The sequence below is a fragment of the Chaetura pelagica genome, unplaced genomic scaffold (genome assembly GCF_000747805.2).
Source record: "Chaetura pelagica isolate M959 unplaced genomic scaffold, ChaPel_1.0 scaffold269, whole genome shotgun sequence".
In the NCBI taxonomy this organism is placed as follows: Eukaryota; Metazoa; Chordata; class Aves; order Apodiformes; family Apodidae; genus Chaetura; species Chaetura pelagica.
This window is the reverse complement of record NW_009954705.1, coordinates 564,066-582,695: the sequence shown is the minus strand read 5'-3', so window position 1 is coordinate 582,695 and position 18,630 is coordinate 564,066. Positions and strand designations below refer to the sequence as shown.

General features: G+C 39.8%; 1 protein-coding gene across 1 annotated transcript in view; it reads right to left on the bottom strand.

The window, feature by feature from the left end:
* Positions 1-18,630, bottom strand: part of WASF3 (WAS protein family, member 3) — a 50,129-nt gene that overhangs the window by 19,451 nt on the left and 12,048 nt on the right. The window contains exons 2-3 of the mRNA XM_010005630.1: positions 10,331-10,473; positions 4,228-4,362 (exon numbers count right to left, since the gene is read on the bottom strand). Of these exons, the coding sequence (XP_010003932.1) occupies positions 4,228-4,362; positions 10,331-10,463 (268 nt within the window). The 5' untranslated portion in view covers positions 10,464-10,473. The remainder of the gene's footprint in view (positions 1-4,227; positions 4,363-10,330; positions 10,474-18,630) is intronic.

The following is an 18,630-nucleotide window of genomic DNA, read 5'->3' as shown; positions in this document are numbered from 1 at the left end:
ACCAAATTCCTAGCTGCTCCATTCTTCCTTTTCAAATGAAAGATTTAAGTTGCTTTTAATTGTTCCTGTCACTTCTCACAAGATTTTCTTTCATTCTTAATATAGATTTTCCTGAGATGGAGTGAGCCTTGCTAACAGATCCAGATAATACCAACTACAATTGAAGTGTGGCAGTAAACTCTCCACATGATCTTTTTCTTGGGCAACATGAAATACAGGTTTTGACTACAGTTGAACAGATCTCTTAAGTCTTCACTGGCTTGTCTCCAGTGTCACTCACCATTTCTTGAACTGATCCAGCTGCTTTACAACAGTGTAAGATGCATGAATAGTGCAAAGAAAATGAATTGCCTTGTTTTCTTTTTATTCCCCTTAACATTTCACCTAATATTTCTTGTCCATTCATCTAGTCTATGAGTCTCAAGAACAAACTGAGAATTTCACAGAGTAACTGAATAGCAACAAGCAAAACTTTAATATATTGATGACCTGCAAAATCAGAAAGGCATGAAGTTTGATACAGCCCCTGTAAGATACCTTGTTATCCTTTATCATGATGGAAACCACATCTCACTCAGATTTCTCTACCCAGCTATTTTTGTTATCTGTGGCTAAGTCTTGCTTCCTACTCCAAGATAACTTAGATTCTCCAGTAGCTTTTAAAATAGAAAAAAAATCATAAATAGATTATTTCATTCCAAATCAACCTCTTCCTCCACTTAGGTCATCTGAAGTATTAAAATAAAATTTTTGAGAAACTACTTTCTATTTAAAGCTGCCTACAAGTAAACCAGTAAGGTGATTCAGGCAGCTTTTTCAGATGTATTTATCTGAATTGTTAGACTCTTGTTTGAAAAGACATTCAAAAGAGCACAAATCCTATTTTTATGGGGCTTTTGAGTGTAAGTTATTTACATGCTTTTGAAAACTTAACTTTAACTATCTTAAAATGTCTTTTCAACTGTAGTTTTATATATAAAAATATTTTAGATATACACTATGTATTTGTTATACCTACAAATGTAAGCAATCACTGATGCAATTAAATCTAAAGATCATCTAATTTATATTTTACTTAAATGCCTAAGCTACTCAGAAATACATTTAGAATTTGAGAAGGTACAATCAATTATAAAGGTTTTTACTTCTGCAACTGAATAGCTAATAAAATATCCTACTGACACTAAAGTGACAGCAGTTTATATATATAGCTTATTAATATGAACAAAAATTAGAAAGGCAGGAGTAATAACTCGTATTAAATTAAAATTAAAAAACTATCACATTTTCAGTCCATACACTAGTTTCTCCTTCCAAGAGGCTGGTTTTAATTACTCTGCAAACTCTGGAAACTGGCCAGGAGGTACTGCATAATGCAAATGAGACATTAAATAAGAAACAAAGGCAGACACAACTTCTGATGAGGACTGCATTTCCAAACATGTTGGACTTGAAAGCCATCAAGATTGACATAATCCACCTCAGCACAGAACAAGTACAGTGAATGAGTATCATCTAATTTGTTCTTACTACCACCACAACATGCCTCAAAAACTAAGCTGAAGAGTGACACCATAATGGCTTGGTCACATGTAAGGTGACCTCTAAGGACCTCTAAGACAGCAAAAGAAAGGTGCTAGTATCAACTGTGATACTCTACAAGTCAACATGGTCCAAAACCAAAAAAAAAACAACAAAAACCACACATATAATAATTTTCAGACAGTAGCAACCTAAAAGTGAAAGGCTAACTAGTACACTATTGAATATTAACAGTAGCATTTCATATTTACATTAATATTAGCATTACTATATAAATTATACAAAAATAATATAAAATATATTATACAGACCATATTAATAGCACTATTAAATATATCCCAAGTAGCAGTAACTATTAGTAAGTAAATACTACACTACTGTCCTGATGTAACAAGCTTTTACATTTTACTAATTGTCAGGAATTTTATTTTCCGGAAGACAGAAGGAATCATCGAAACAGCGACTACATGCAGTGGCTGACTCAAAACATGTAACTGCACAGCTAAGCAAACATGCCAGTTACAGCTTTAGGAGCTAGACAAAGTACCATATTCCACTTACCCAAATAAGTGTTTTCGAACAATGCCCTTATGTTACTTAAAACCTTTGCTCTGATGTGTATTTATTAAGTGAATGATCAAACATGTAAGTAAGAGAGGATGTAACAGCACTTTAAAGTAAATACTGTTTCTAGTGACCAGAAACCCCTAGGGAATTTACCTAGTTGATGCTAACATGTAGTGCCTCATTTAGCTAGAAAGTACTGTAAGATCTCAGGTGACTGCAGAACAGACACACTAAGATAGTTTGTGACCACCTTACCCTGAAATAAATAAATAGATCTACTGATTAAAACTTTCCAGTAGAATCATAGAATAGGCTGGGTTGGAAGGGACCCTTAAAGGTCATATAGTCCAACCCCTCTTTATGCTCAGAGCCCTATCAAGCCTGACCTTGAATGTCTCCAGGAATAGGGCCTCCACAACCTCTCTGGGCAACCTGTTCCAGTGTCTCATGACCCTCATAGCATAGAATCATAAAATCGTCAAGTTTGGAAAAGACCTTCAAGATCATCAAGTCCAAACATCCACCCTACAACCCCTAACCACTAAACAGTCTTATGAAACACTATGTCTACCCCTTTTTTTAACATCTCAGAGATGGTGCCTCCACTACCGCCCTGGGCAGCCTGTTCTAATGCCTCACCACTCTTCCTGTGAATAAGTTTTTTCTAATATCCAGACTGAAACTCGCCTGGCAGAGCTTAACCCCATGTCCTCTTGTCTTGTCGCTGGTCACTAGGGAGGAAAGGCCAACACATGCCTCACTACAAACTCCTCTCAGGTAGTTGTAGAGAGCAATGAGGTCTCCCCTCAGTTTCCTCTTCTCCAGGCTGAACAGCCCCAGCTCCTTCAGCCTCTCCTCATAGGGCTGGTCCTCAAAACCCCTAATCAGCCTAGTTACCCTTCTCTGCACCCTCTCCAGCACTTCAATGTCCTTCCTAAACTGCAGTGCCCAAAACTGCACACAGTGCTTGAGGTGCAGCCTCACCAAGGCTGAGTAGAGGGACAGGATCACCTCCCTGGTCCTGCTGGTCACACTATTCCTGATACAGGCCAGGATAGTGTTGGCCACTCTTCCTGTGAATAAGTTTTTTCTAATATCCAGACTGAAACTCGCCTGGCAGAGCTTAACCCCATGTCCTCTTGTCTTGTCGCTGGTCACTAGGGAGGAAAGGCCAACACATGCCTCACTACAAACTCCTCTCAGGTAGTTGTAGAGAGCAATGAGGTCTCCCCTCAGTTTCCTCTTCTCCAGGCTGAACAGCCCCAGCTCCTTCAGCCTCTCCTCATAGGGCTGGTCCTCAAAACCCCTAATCAGCCTAGTTACCCTTCTCTGCACCCTCTCCAGCACTTCAATGTCCTTCCTAAACTGCAGTGCCCAAAACTGCACACAGTGCTTGAGGTGCAGCCTCACCAAGGCTGAGTAGAGGGACAGGATCACCTCCCTGGTCCTGCTGGTCACACTATTCCTGATACAGGCCAGGATAGTGTTGGCCTTCTTGGCCACCTGTCACACTGCTGGCTTATATTCAGCCGGCTGTCAATCTCTTCCTAATGTCTAGTCTAAATCTACCCTGTTCTAGTTTAAGACCATTAACCCTTGTCCTCTCAGTACAAGCCCTTGTAAAAAGCCCCTCCCCAGCTTTCCTGTAGCCCCTTCAGGTACTGGAAGGCCACTGAAGAGCCCCAAATCTCTTGGTCTGTGTTCATAGCAGAGGTGTTCCAGGCTGCTGATAATTTCTGTGTCCATCTCTGGACCCAGTCCAACAAGTCCATGGCCTTCCTGTGAACTATCCTGACTTACTGCCAGTAAGGTCTAGATTTAATCACTCCTGATTTATTACATTCACAAACTAAAAGTTTTCCCTGTGAAAAAGGCAGCTTAATGACTATTATTGCAGGAGCTTCTTGAAGAAACACCAAGTAAAAAATGAAGACAGTTCTACAACTCGAGATTATTTTTTCTAGCTCCTCTAACATGACTTTTCCCAGCTTGCCTCACTGAGAAAACAAGATGAAATATCGGTTCAGGATTACTTTGAAAAGAGAGATTGCTGTGTAATTAAATACTGTGGTCTTGTCAACATCACTTCTGGCTCAATGCTTTCATCCAATTACCTACCCTCTTCTACTGTTGAATCCAGCTGGGTAACTTTGACAGCAAGGCGATCAATTCTGTCTTGAAGGGAATTTGCTCTGATGTGAAAGCTGTTGGCCTCATTAAACAATTCACCGAATATGTCTTCAGCATGTTTGCCTGTGTAAGAAAACAGACAGGGAAATCCCTTTGCTGAAGGTTTACAAAACACAAGACAAATGGCTTCAGTATCATGAAGTTATAACAAAATACAGTAGCTGTAGAATTATAAGGTTGCAGTTAGTCATTCAGCAAAATTTTAACCAACAGATTTGTACAAAACTCTCAGAATATGCCATAAGCACTGCCTGAAGTCTGTTCTGGACATCCTGCTTAGTTTTCTGCTTGAAAAACAGGAAAAAATTCAGATTTTAATCCTTAGCTGAACTACTGCCATCAGATACACAATTGCTCATTAAAACCTGCCTCATCCTACGGTGCAAACACAGCATCATCAGGAGGTCAAAAGAGGTGATTAACCCGCTGCATCTAGTGCTGGTGCAGCCTCACCTTGAGTGCTGTGCACAATCCACTTAAGAAGGATGTCAATGTACTTTAATGCATCCAGGAGGGCAATAAAGCTGGTGAAAGGGCTGGAAGAAATGTCCTGTGAGGAGCAACTAAAGACTTTTGGTTTGCCAATTTCAGAGAAAAGGAGGCTGAAGGGTGACCACATTGCTCTCCACAGCTTCCTGAGGAGGGGGTGTGGAGAGGGAGATGCTGAGTTCTTCTCCCTGGGATGCAGGGATACCCCAAGCTTGTCAGTGTTTAAGAGGCATTTAGAAAATGCTCTTAACAACATGCATTCACTTGTTCACCCCTGAACTGGTCAGGCAGTTTGACCAGATGATGAGGTCCCTTCCAATTGAGATAGTCTGTTCTGTGTGAAACTTTGTCTAGAAGTTGGAAAAATACGGTATTAGCCACGTAAATGCTTGTGACTTCCAAAACAGCAACTGTTGACATTTGAAGTTTAACAATACACAGAGCAGTTGAGGCTGAAAATCACCTAGTCCAACTCAAAGAGAGGTCAGCCAGAGCAGGTTGCCCAGGACTGTCCAGTTGTGGTCTGAATAATTCCAAGGATGGAAACTTCACAAACTCTCCAGGAATCCTGTGCTAATGCTCAACCACCTTCACAGTAAAAAGAGTTCTTCTAAGTCCTTCCTGGCAGCTAGTTGAGATTCAATTATAATCTCCATGTGATTTAGTTACTGCAAACCAATAGGTTATTCCAAGCTATAAAACAAAAATACTTTTCAATTCTTCAGCTAAATAAAGCAGGTATTACAAGCTACCCATATTCAGAGCTCAAAACATCAATAAATTTTAATGGATGTTAGTTTCTGTTAATGTATTGAGATCAGCATGCTGAGCAGAGGACTCTATCATTCTGTGATTAAACACATCACTCCTAGAGATGTCAAGCAGACAAGTGCTTACCAGTTATCTCTCAGGAAGCAAACTAAGTCATAAAGCTGATTTGTGGGAATTTACTTCTTTTACTATTGAGTTCTCATTTTTATTTTTTTAAACAGTTGTTACTCTAAAACAAGTGAAAGACAAGTTGTCAATCTTCTGTCAGTAAAAACAGTTACATGGTAAAACAATATTGGAACATGCTATTCTGATTAATGTGATGTATTAAGTTTTAGAAATAAAGTAATACTTCTCTAGGGTTTTCCATATTAGCATATTTTTAATTAGATTTTTAACAATACATTTAAAAAAATATTCAAACCGTATCTGAAGTTACAAGCATATCTTTCAACTTAACAGCTGATTTTGGTACTATAAGACAATAATTTAAAAACATGAGGTGCTTCCCAACTTAACAGGCAACCTGAATATTCAATTAAAAAAGAAAAACACCAAAGGAATTATGCAGTCTTTCCTTCTAAGGCTCTATCCAACCACTGAAGTAGTTGAGAGGAAATTTAGTCATGATGCTGCCTCATCAAATCCCTGCTCTCTGCAGGTTTTAATATTAATTAAGAGAAATGCCTCTTTCTAGCATTTCCACAGGCCATCTTCACAGAGCTGTTTATTTGATTGATCACAAAATACATTTCCAAGCACCGTGAGACATTTCTAGAGATTTGTGTAGTTCACAAATAATTGAAATCATAATACCTCTTCCCAAGTTCCACAGTAATTACATGAAATGCCATCTTGCCACATCAGCTTGTAACGCTGCTAGCAGAGACTAGACACCACCTGAATTTACTACAACTGATTTCCACATACTGCACAAAAAGGTGTGCATTAACACATTGAATAGGTTGTCCCAAAGGCATCTTTTGTCAGCAAAGCACTCAGTGCTGTAACAGAAGAGGAACCCAACCATGATGCTGGTTTGTCTAAAGACCAGAAACCAAACAGTGTTTATTACTTAGTCTACTTTCCTTTTGCATATTTTAGCCTAAGAAGTTTAGCTTTCCTTTCCATTCCTGGCTCCACAGCACAAATGCATGGAAAAATACATTCAAGTTAACAGTAACATTTACAGTGCATTGAAGGGGCCACAATTTTTCACATGGTGAACATTTATTTATTATCAAAGAGAAAAGGTAAATAATGACATCACCTGGCATTCAGGTGACAGTTCTAAAAAACACTAAAGGAAAGGTGACACTAGGGTTGCCCCAAAGGGACCAGCTCTGCACCAGTTCTGTCCTTAGGATTCTAGATATGGACTGAAAGATCCCACAGAACTAGCTGGTGTTTTGTAAATTGGAATTCACCCAGGACATGACCATTTTATCACAACATGGAGCAGAAAACAATTATTCCACCTCCCCCATCTGAAACTGGATTAATTAGCATTAGAATAATGCACTTCTCCCCACCCCTTAAAAAAAAAAAAAAAAAAAAAAAGAGGAAAGCTGTTCCTGGCTGGTTCTTGATTCTTACCTGCCTCCTTACAGTATCTCCAGTGTGATACCCAACGCCAAAAGAGCTAACTTAGCAACTCTGCCCAATTTAGTAGTGGTAAAGAGGAGAGTCACACAAATCTGAATGCAGCATGCTCAGGCCTGTGTGCAAACTAGAGGAACTCCGAGACAATGGTCAATCTACCCAAGAAAATACTAGGAGGTGAATCAGTGACATTGCTCTCTGCCTGGAAAAAAAAGTCTTCCAACTCTCTACAGATCACAGTTCCTCCATTTTATGGAGCAAAAACCTTCTGGTATCACTTGCATATGGTTCAAAGAAAGTTCTCTACCTATGTACAGATGGTTCATACCCATCTGGAAATAACATTTGAGTCTGACACTATCTGAATGAATGGAGAAGCCAAGATATAAAAGTACAAAATACTTAAAGAATCACAGACAGGAAAGAAGTGGTATTACAGCTTGAAACAGTATTATTGTACAGACTGAACCTAATTAAGAACAGCTCAATAGTGAAGTACCTACACAGGTTTGATATTTAGTCTTCAGTGACAATCAGATATATTACTTCTTCCCCATACACACACATGAGCAAAACTTAGGAACTCATGGTACAACAGATCTTGTTGCAGAGAGCACCTTTTTTCACTGGCTAGAGATTCTGCAGCCATCAGACCAAACTTCACTGCCAAAACTAAGGGAGTGTTTTAATACAAGTTTTCTTCAAAGCCTTTGCTCCATGACTGTGTTTACTAGTTGAAGCATCACGGTACTTCCAGGTATAGGCTGCAAATGCTACCAGCCCTGCACCCTGTAGATTCTTTCCTTCCAAGTGAACGTGAATCTGCTAGTCAGGCTTTTGCCTTATACAAAAATGCACAGTTTCACAGAGAATGCTGCTCACTCTTCCTGTGCTCCAAGCCAGCTGGCTGCAAACAAACCCAAAACTGAAGACATAATAGAAAAAAAGCTCCACTGAGAGCACATTCCCTTTGGAAACGAACTTGTTCATGTCTCCTGAAAAGAGCAGAGGCACAAGCAAGCCAAATTTGTACACAACAGCACAGACTTGCCAGCTTTTAAAATCCACACTGAACTCTCAGAGCAACATTAAAAATCATTGTGACTGCAAGATAGACCTGTACTTGCTCTCTCTATACTTCAAGCTGTGGGAACATCAACAAGCTCTGATGCTGTCAGCAGGACATACAATATTAGTTCCAGCAAAGAATTTTCTATGGTAATTTCCTTGCTTACAGTTGGCCTGAAACATGGGAAAAATAAATGCTGTCTACAGAAAAAAACCCTCTGCAAACATGACAGATTGTAGACTGTGGACAAGCCTGGTGGTGGACTTCCCTCATTAAATACCATGAATCCATCTGTTAAAACAAAGGATACATCATCTCTTTGCATAGATCTTTAACTTGGCATCAATAAAGTACTTTAGGGCTGTCTACAGAGACTTCTGATGACCTGAAAAATCCACTAAGGAAAAACTGCAGGATAGGGATTGTGTAAGTAGCCAGTTCCTCAGCAACAATTGTAAGATAATCTGATTACACAGTGTAACAGGGAGATTAGCACCAAGACCAAATCTGGAGAAACAAGTAATAGACATTCCTAAGAAGTCAGATGAGTGAAAAGTGTATTACCCACATTTTGGCAATCATGGTACAATACCAAAATGAGGTCTTATCAGAGATCCTGGAATGTAATTAGGATGCATTAACCATTCTTCCCAATTTTCTGAAAATTAAGGATGCCAAAACTGAGCAACTGCCTGATAAAATGGTAAATTAAACTCAATGACAATACAAACACAAATTAACTGTAAATAACATTACCTGCTAAATCAGCAGCTACTACTCATGAAAGATCAGATAATCATTTGGAAACTTCTCAGAAAATATCAACTCAATGTTTAACAGCAATCAAAATTTTATAAATTATTAGGGAACTAATGATAAAACAGAAGAAGTCTGGTTTTATTATGATCTGAAGTCCTCAACACTCCACCTTAAAAAGACTCCAACATACTCTAACTTACAAATCCAAAGCAGAAATAACAATGATCAGAAATACAAAATGGTTTCCATCCAAACAGTGCTAACAGATCAGGACACTCCAATGTGGAAAAGATATCACTAGTAGAAAACAATGAAGATTTAATAAAATCACAAATTATTATGGAAATACGTAAGTTGAAATAACCTTTCATTATTTTTCATAACTTATGAACCAGAAAGTACCAACAGGACTTCTGTCAACTTATCCTGTGGGACATTCTGCCACAGGTCATTGATGAACAAAAAAGTGCAATCCCTATTTGAACACATGTAAGCAATTCCACAGACTGTATGTTTACAATTGCTCATTAAATAGCAGCTCAGAAAATCCCTAAATCACTGACTACTAGAAAGGGAACATGCTGTGTTTCTTGTTCTCTTTACCTGATCATAGGCTATTTCCTATCATGACAAATTCTTCAGTGTGAGACACTGGAACAGGCTGCCCAGAGATGTTGTGGGGGCTCCAATCCTGGAGGTGTTCAAGGCCAGGTTGGATGGGGCTCTGAGCAGCCTGTTCTACTGGAAGGTGTCCCTGGCCATGCAGGGGAGTTGGAACACAATGATCTTTAAGGTCCCTTCCAATTCTAAAAATTCTGTGATTCTGTCAAACTGGATACCAGACTAAGTGGGGCATGGAATCTAAACTCCATACAGACTTCCTTACATTCTTAAACCATTTCCATTTAAAAGTGAAGAAACTGATGAAGCAATAACTTATTTTCTAGGACCAGAGTTACCAGCACAAACAATGGCTGCTGACTGTTGAAAACTCTGATGAAATCTCTTTTCTCATTCAGTCAAAATTGTAATTTCAAGCCAGGAATAAATCAAATTCTTACACCCATTTCTCTCACATTAAAAAAATTCCTAGTTGTCTATGCCTAAGTTTTTGGTTGGTTCATTTTTTATACACTTGTAAATCTTAGAGAGCCTCTGCTTGTATAAATTTTAAAATACAGAAGAGCATAAAAGCAGTGAAGCACCACTATATTATTATATTACATACATGGCAATGTCCTGTATCGTAATTTTGTTATTTAAAACAAGCCACCTGAAAGCTTTTCATTTATTCAGTTTTCATCAGGAATCACACACTTGCAGGAAGTTACAGCTACTTACTCAAGCTGCTTAGCTGGCGTATGATAGCAGCAAGGGTACTATTCGTTACACATTCCAGCTCACTGGTAATTCCCTCTGGCAGGGCTCCTCGGCAGAGATGCCGCGGTTCAATGTTCCTTTTCACCAAAGGCATGGCTCACAACCTGGAATGCAGAGAAAAATATGTATTATATTTACAACAATGAAAATAAAAGCTACAGATCTGAGCAGCACGCATGCATTTTTTCTACAAAATACACTTCACCTTCCCTCTTTTAAAGCACTTACTTCAGTCTTCCTACCATAAGACATACCAGGGCACTGAAGTCCTGCACTCAACCAGAACACAACCACAGCACTGCAGATAAGCACAGAGAATGCAGTCCATGTAGATAATGTACATCAAATCCAGGCAAAAAGTATAATATTTACTGTCTACACAGACCTGTGCTTCAGTACCAGAATCACTGGATTTTAGTGCACATTAGCATGTATAAAAAACTGGCAGTACCCACTGGAGTGGCAGGAAAATCACTGTCTGGAGCAAGCTGGCTTGCTGCCTTGGCAAGCTGGTCACCAACAGGCTCCCTATGCAATACAGCCCCCTGACTACGTCAGACACTGACCTACCCTTGCTTGGACAGGTTTTCAGCTGGAATGATAAACTCATCTGACAGATAAGGGCAAAGGTCTCAAAGAAATAGGCTGGGTGCAAATAATGAAGAAGCTGCAAAGCAAGGAAGAAGATAGTTTTCCACAGGTGGTGCTGAGTGACAATATGAGTTATGTCAAGAGCATAAATTGACTAAATTTGGGCAGTTTGCCAGATGTAGGAAGACATTTATCTTAGAAAACAAAGACAGTCAGAGCTGGGATTTTTCGAAAAATAGAAGAAACTAGGATGGGGAAAACACATACAAAAAGAGACCTCAAAGCATCACAGAAGGGCACAATGGCACAGAAAAAACTATCTCCAGGGAGCAGCTTTGAGGGCAAGGATGTCCAAGTGGGACAGAATTCTCCCAAAAGCAAAATGATAGCATATACTATAAAAACTTCTTAAGCAGTTTTCTCTAAAATGCCATTAATACAATGAGTCAATCTGATTAACTTTTTTGAACTCTGACAATTCCATGTCCATGCACTTATTACTTATTAATAATATTCTGCCTAAGAACCATGCAGCACCAAAAATTTCTGGAATGAGAAGTTACAGTTATCAAGGGCATAAGTTCATTTAGAAAAGACTTAAAGGAAAATTTGTATTTTTATTACACTAAAGCAATTATGGAAACCTTTCAATTTCTCTAATTAAAATTACATTAGTAAATTAAAAAGACCTTTTTGCTTTTCAAACACTGCATAGTAATTTTTGTAATTACTTTTTCCCCCTCCAAGGTTTAAAACGCTTTCTTCTCAAGAACATTTTTTAAAAATTAACAACTTTTAAGTAATTAGCAAGAAGCAAAGTATTCAACTGTACGGTGATTTCAGAACAGGCCAAAAAGAAATAAGCTTATGACTTCTAAGCAGTAGTCTTGAATTATATTTTATGTCTTTTTTAATACAAGACAGTTTATTAGAGAAAGTCAGAATTTAATGACAGTTGAGTTTGCTAAATTTTAAACAATACCAACCCAGGTGCAGGACCCTGCACTTGGTCTTGTTGAACTTCATGAGGCTGGCATTGGCCCACCTCTCCAGCCTGTCAAGATCTCTATGGATGGCATCTCAAAAATGTCTCTTTCCTTGGAACTAATTTTTATGTGCAATTCATCAGTAAAACACTCTGGTGAACAAGACATCCACTCTACAGGATTTGGGGTTTGTGGGTCTTTATTTGTTTGCTTTTAAAAGAGAATTACTGGAAATACATTTTGCTACACCTTACTTAAATTCTTCTATGAGAAGGCCAGAAGACCAGCAGAATAAAGCATGTTTTCCCATGGCTTTCTAACATTCTTAGAGCTGGCCCCCTCTAATTGCCTGCTACTTCTTGAAACACCTACCACTCTGAGTATAATCAACATACCTTTCACCAGGAGCACTAATTTAAGACCCTTCTAAACACCACGTTCTTCTTTGCCTATAAAAACTAATTTGAAGAAAACATACAACTGCAGTTTGATTTTTTAAATTTTCTCATAAATTCTTTATGCAATGGTACAACGCATTCAAGAGCTGGCGGGGAAAAGATTGACCCACCCGAGACATCCCTTTTCTTGAAGGAGCAGGCTAAAACACAAAGCAGTGCTGTGGGTGGGGGAAAGAACAACTTACATTTTTTAATGAATGACTTAAATTATTAAATATCCACCTCATGCCAGTGTGAAGTTTAATTCCAAGAGATAAACTGAACATTGATGAGTAAATATATGCAGCAGATTAAACAATGCATTAACTGTTCCTGATCAGGGGGAAAGGCCTGCAATTGCAATTAGAAATTTATTCTCATTTCATAGCATCATAGAATCATCCTGGTTGGAAGGGATCTCGAAGATCATAAAGTCCAACCATAACCTAAATCCCCCTACCATAACCTAATTTACCCCATTCAGTGCTAAGCACTATATTTCTTTTTAACACTTCCAGGGATGGTGACTCCACCACCTGTCTGGGTAGCCTTTTCTGCTGTCCAACCACTCTTTTTCTTTTAAAGAAAATTCATTAGAAGTGAGGGCAAACTTATTTTTTTCTTCAAAATATACATAACAAGAAGTTAAACAAGAAATCAAGACAAAATCAGCCTCTGAATTAGAGGGACTTCATTACGCTCAACCAGACTGGGGGGCAGTATGTTACCAGGTGCAGAAAAAAAAGAGCTGGCAATGGCAGTTCCACTGCCTTTCATGTGTTTCAAGTCACCCTTCAATCCCAGTTTCTTACTAGTCAAGATGTTAATTGTGATAGTCTGTCACTGTATTAAACACACTGACTTTTGGTAAATCATACTCTATTTTACAACACAGAGGTTAAATAACTTCTCTTCCCTTCCATCCCCAAATAAATGGAAAATGTGAGGCAAATAGGTTGTTATTATTTTCAGAAATTGTACCAGTTCAGAAGACTGGGACCAATAACAGTTGTTCATTTTCTTACATATTTTACCCTGCCTAAATATGCAATACAGACATAGACTTACAGCTAAGATACACAGGTCCAACTCTGCTCCGTGTGCGGAGCCACCAGTGCCATGAAACCATCCACTGCATCTGGCACAAGAGCTAAAAGACCTAGAAGGATGCTGCACCACATATATATATAATTTGCTGTAGCATCAGACCAGAAAACTGGGTGCAGGAGTCAAGCATGCAAGAAAAAACAAGAGAAAGAAATCCATGTGTGCCTCATTGGACATGGATCAGACACATTTGGCTGGACTGAACTCTGACTGGAGCACAAATGGACACAGCTCTCCAGACCCTACAGGCACCAGCAACTGCACAGCCAACCTAACTAGATTCCCATGCACATTCTGAAAGGACAGAAGCTTGAATTAGCTTAGATCACTCCATTAAAAATTTACATTAGGCGTGCTCTCTCAGTATTGTCACCTCTGTTTTTCTTATTTTATTTTCCCCCTATAACAACTTGCATAACTGCCTTTTGTTTTAAAATCACAAGGCACTTATCCCTGCAGTTATTGCTGTAGAGGCAAGCAGGGTACAAAACAAGAAAATCAAAGCATTTTTTCTTTTTTTTTTTCCATGCTTCCCCTGCAGTTGTGGGAGTATTGCCCCAGGTCAGCTCAGACCACCTCCTCTGGACAACAGCTGTTAAACTGCATGCAAGAAGTTTGACATAGCTTTGGAAAATTTGCTTTTTAAAAACCCAAGCAGAAAGCAGATGTACGCTAACAAACATGAAAGATGACAAACACCATGTACAATCTTTCCAAAGAACAGCAGAGCACGGCTATTATAAGAGACAAGCTGTTTTCTAGAATTTGAGTAACTGGCAAAAACTCAATGCAACAGCTCAGTGTCCATATCCTTCTTGAGAGCTCAGCAGAAGCCTCAACAGTAATTACATCACTGCAATTACTGACAGATAGATACAAGAATTATATTGAGCTCAAATACCATGTGTAAGCTCTGCTATGCACCCACCTAAATGTAGAGGTCTGAGTATAGAACTGAATTTCACCTCATCAAAACCAGATAAATGCTGTTGATTTCCTCACCTCTAGGCCCGCAATCAAGTTACACTACCCTCTCATCACACTGTCTCTACGCCCAGGGCATTTCAACATTTCAAATGCTTGCAGACAGTTCCCATACCTGATATCCTAACACTTCAAGATGCTAAATTTTCATCTCTGAAGAGCACCTGATTTTGGGTGCCCATTTTCCAAAGCACCACAATAACCCCATGCAGCACTACAGGCTGAGGGAACACTGGCTGGAGACCAGCCCAGCAGAGAGGGACCTGGGAGTACTGGTTGACAGCTGGTTGAACATTAGCCAGCAGTGTGCCCAGGTGGCCTAGAAGGCCAGTGGCATCCTGGCTTGTATCAGGAATAGTGTGGCCAGCAGGAGCAGGGATGTGATTCTCCCCCTGTACACAGCCCCTGGTGAGGCCTCACCTTGAGTACTATGTCCAGTTCTGAGCCCCTCACTTCAAGAAGGATACTGAGGTGCTGGAGCAGGTCCAGAGGAGAGCAACGAGGCTGGTGAAGAAATAGAGGGAAAGTCTTACAGGGATAGGCTGAGGGAGATGAGGTTGTTTAGCCTGGAGAAGACTGAGAGGGAACTTTATCACTCTCTACAACTACCTGAAGGGAGGTAGGGTCAGGATCTCCTCCCAGACAACTAGTGACAGGACAAGAGGGCATGGCCTGAATCTGTGCTATGGAAGGTTTAGGTTGGATATCAGGAAGTGTGCTGAAAGGGGAATTTAAAAAAGTAGGTATGTACCCCTGTGGGTCCTCATCCAGACTGACCACCACTAAACTTATTAGTTCTATATATATCACTTCTGTTTTTCCATATCTAGGCGGATAATGCAAACACACACTCAATGAGAACAACTCACATTGTTGTTTTCCACTGAAGGGTGACCAGTTTAAAGTATCAACAAAAGATGCTGACATGTTAATCTTGTTCTTAGCATGATGGCTGCTCATAGTCCCTTCCAGATGGCTCAGTGTGAAAGGGATGGTGGGACTGTGATAGAAGAAACATTCCATACTGTTCTGAACATCTGCTCTACCACTTTGATACAATAAGAAAACAACAAAAACCTTTCTGTCGTTAACAGTTTTACTATTTCAACCTAATACTGCTCAGTTAACACCAAATATACTGTAAATGTTATGCATGTACATGAGAAAGGAAAAATGTTTTGCAAGTCACAATAAGAGCATTTGTTTAGTTTAGCTATCTTAGGAACAGACTTGTTTCAATAAGGAAGTACTTATGCTGCACTGAAAACACATTTTTCTTTCATGTGAGCAGTCTTGAAATTTGCAATATACTCCAAGAATGTACTGTTATCCTTTCTCCTACTCAAGCAAAGAGAACTGAACTGAGTCACCATATGTTTCCTTTTAGCTTTATTGGTCTTTACTGAAAAGAGACACACTATGCATTTGTTGAACCTTGAACCTTATTTGAACAGTTTTGCACAGCAACTCAAAAATCTTTTCATTGTGCATATACAGATACAGTGGTAGCTTTCTGTTCTTAAGCAGAGTTGATAGAAATAAATAAAAATATTTTTAATCTTACTACAGTACACAGTCTACCGCTCAAATAACATTTACCCTTTAAAAACATCATCTCTTGAAAAGACACACTCAGTCAGAACAAGGAGGAACTTTGTGCAGAGTTTAGAAAGAGGAAGAAGTAGCGCTTTGTCCTACAGCACAGGAAAAAAGACTTAGATTTATCATCCCTCCCTTTTGTATCATCTTGACATGTGCAACCATACAGCTGCTGAATTATTCAGCTCTTTCGACTTTGAATAACCAATGATTACATACAAGAAAAATTCTAAGGACTGAAACACTGACTGGAAAAAATGGCATCCTGTAAAATGATTTTGTTGTAACCTTTAGGACCTAAATGGCAACATTCAGTGTGACAAGTGAAAACTAGATAAGGCTAAAAGGAGCAAAATCACAAAGCAGCAAGACAGTTAGTTACAATGCCAAGCTAATCAGATCAGGAACAACCCTCCACTAGCAGATGAAAATATTTCCAGATGTTATCAGGCTTAGACCTTACCGGACATGAGTTGGGTGAGCAGATACAGCCTCACAGTTCTCACTCTCCATAGCCAAACTCAATAGCCAGATATCTGAGAAAGTTTCTACAGGCCACTCTTTCAACAACCAGGGCAAGTATTCCCATAAAATAGCTAAGATGAATCAAGCCTTAAAGTAAATCATTGTTCTTCGCCAGGAGTTAGTGGGGCTCATTGAGAGAGTTTAAACTAAACTTGAAGGGGGTAGGGGACAGAACTCCTGGATGGTTTGATTTCCAGGACACTGGGCCTGCTGGCATCGGATGGATAGACCCTGTCCTGCAGGGGACAAAGGGTCCTAGGGCAGGACTTAGCAGGGTTCATTCACAGAGTTTTAAACTAGAGTCAAAGTGGGAGGGGGTTGTAGCTGGGTTTGAACTAGTGGAACATTGTTAATGAAGCCCAGAAGGCCTCCTGCCTCCCAAGGGTGCCACCAGCATGCCCAGCTGGCTCCCTGAAATGCCTGCACATCAATCCAGGCAGCTCGGGGAATAAATAGGAGGAGTTAGAGGTCTGTGTGCGGCCTAAGGGTTATGATCTGGTGGCAATTACAGAGACATGGTGGGACAGCTCACATGACTGGAATGAGATCATGGATGGCTGTGTCCTTTTTAGGAAAGACAGGTCAGCAAAGTCAGGTGGTGGAGTTGCTCTTTATGTGAGAGGGAAACTGGAATGTATTGAGTTCTGTCCAGGGGCCGATGAGGAGCAAGCAGAAAGTCTGTGGGTATGAATTAAGGGGCAGGCTGGCATGGTAGATACAGCTGTGGGGGGCTGTTACAGACCTCCTGATCAGGATGAGGGAGTTGATGAGGCTTTCTACAGGCAGCTGAAAGCAGTCTCACTATTACAAGCCTTGGTCCTCATGGGGGATTTTAACTGCCCAAATATTTGCTGGAAGGCCTACACAGCCAGTCATTCACAGTCTAGGAGGTTCCTCCAGCGCATGTAAATAATGAACAAATAGCCCTTGGAGACCATTTCAAAAACATTTGTCCCAGCCTTCCTCCTCCACAGACAGAAATGTTGTCCGCAGCAACTGCCTTGATTACTTAAAGAAAACGTGAGTTTCAGCTCTAGGCTTTGCTGGACTTCGATTGATCCCATTTAACAGTCTTACTAGATTTAAAGTGCTCCGGGTTGCAGCCCATGTGATAAAGGCAGCCTGCTAAAGGCCCAGGAGCCTGACTGCAGTGAGAACATACCCTTCAGATCCTTAAATTACCTGAAGTTAAACCAGAAGCAAATTCAATTATTTGTTTCTCAGAACTCCCATTAACCCTACATTGGAGGGAAAAGTACCAAAGGGATGAAGGATCCACTTCATGTCCAATAACATCCACTTGACGGCAATACACAGTGCTCCCTATTTCCCTTACCTAATATTTACCATTAAAATCCCTTCAGAACCACATTTTTCAGAAAAAGACATCTGTTCTTAAACTCGTTTGCCCACAGCAGCTGATGTAAAATGTCAGACAGAAATGTTAAGTTTTCTCACAATTCAGTTAATCCAAAACGTAAAATGTCATAAGGAAGTCTCTAATTATTTTCCATACCAAAAAACCCCCCCAAAATCATATATGCATACATATGTTCACAAGTACACAGTATGTGTACATACATACTTGATATATACACACAGATATTTACACATTTATTATACATATGATGCTCTGTGGTGATGGAAGACAGAAATAACAGGCCAAATGGCAAAAGAAAAAAACACCTAGTACCATGTTAATTCAGTGTTAATCTTTGCCAGTCTTGACTCTTAATGTGTCTCCTCCACTCCCATTTCTTACTGGGCAGGACGGACTTTCCCACTGGGAAACAACTGCAATGATGCTTTATCAGGCTACCACAGTGTACCACAAGCCTTAAAATACCCTGCAGTCAAGCAGCTTCAATGTCCACCTGAAGGAGATTCTTGGAGACAGCAGCAGCAATTTCCTGGCACATATCAGGAAACAGGCAGACAGCCAACGAAGATTTAAATTAATACAAAATAAATCAACACCCCTAAATGTCCTCAAGGTAGAGCTTCCCAACCACTCACACCACAGACTTTCAGC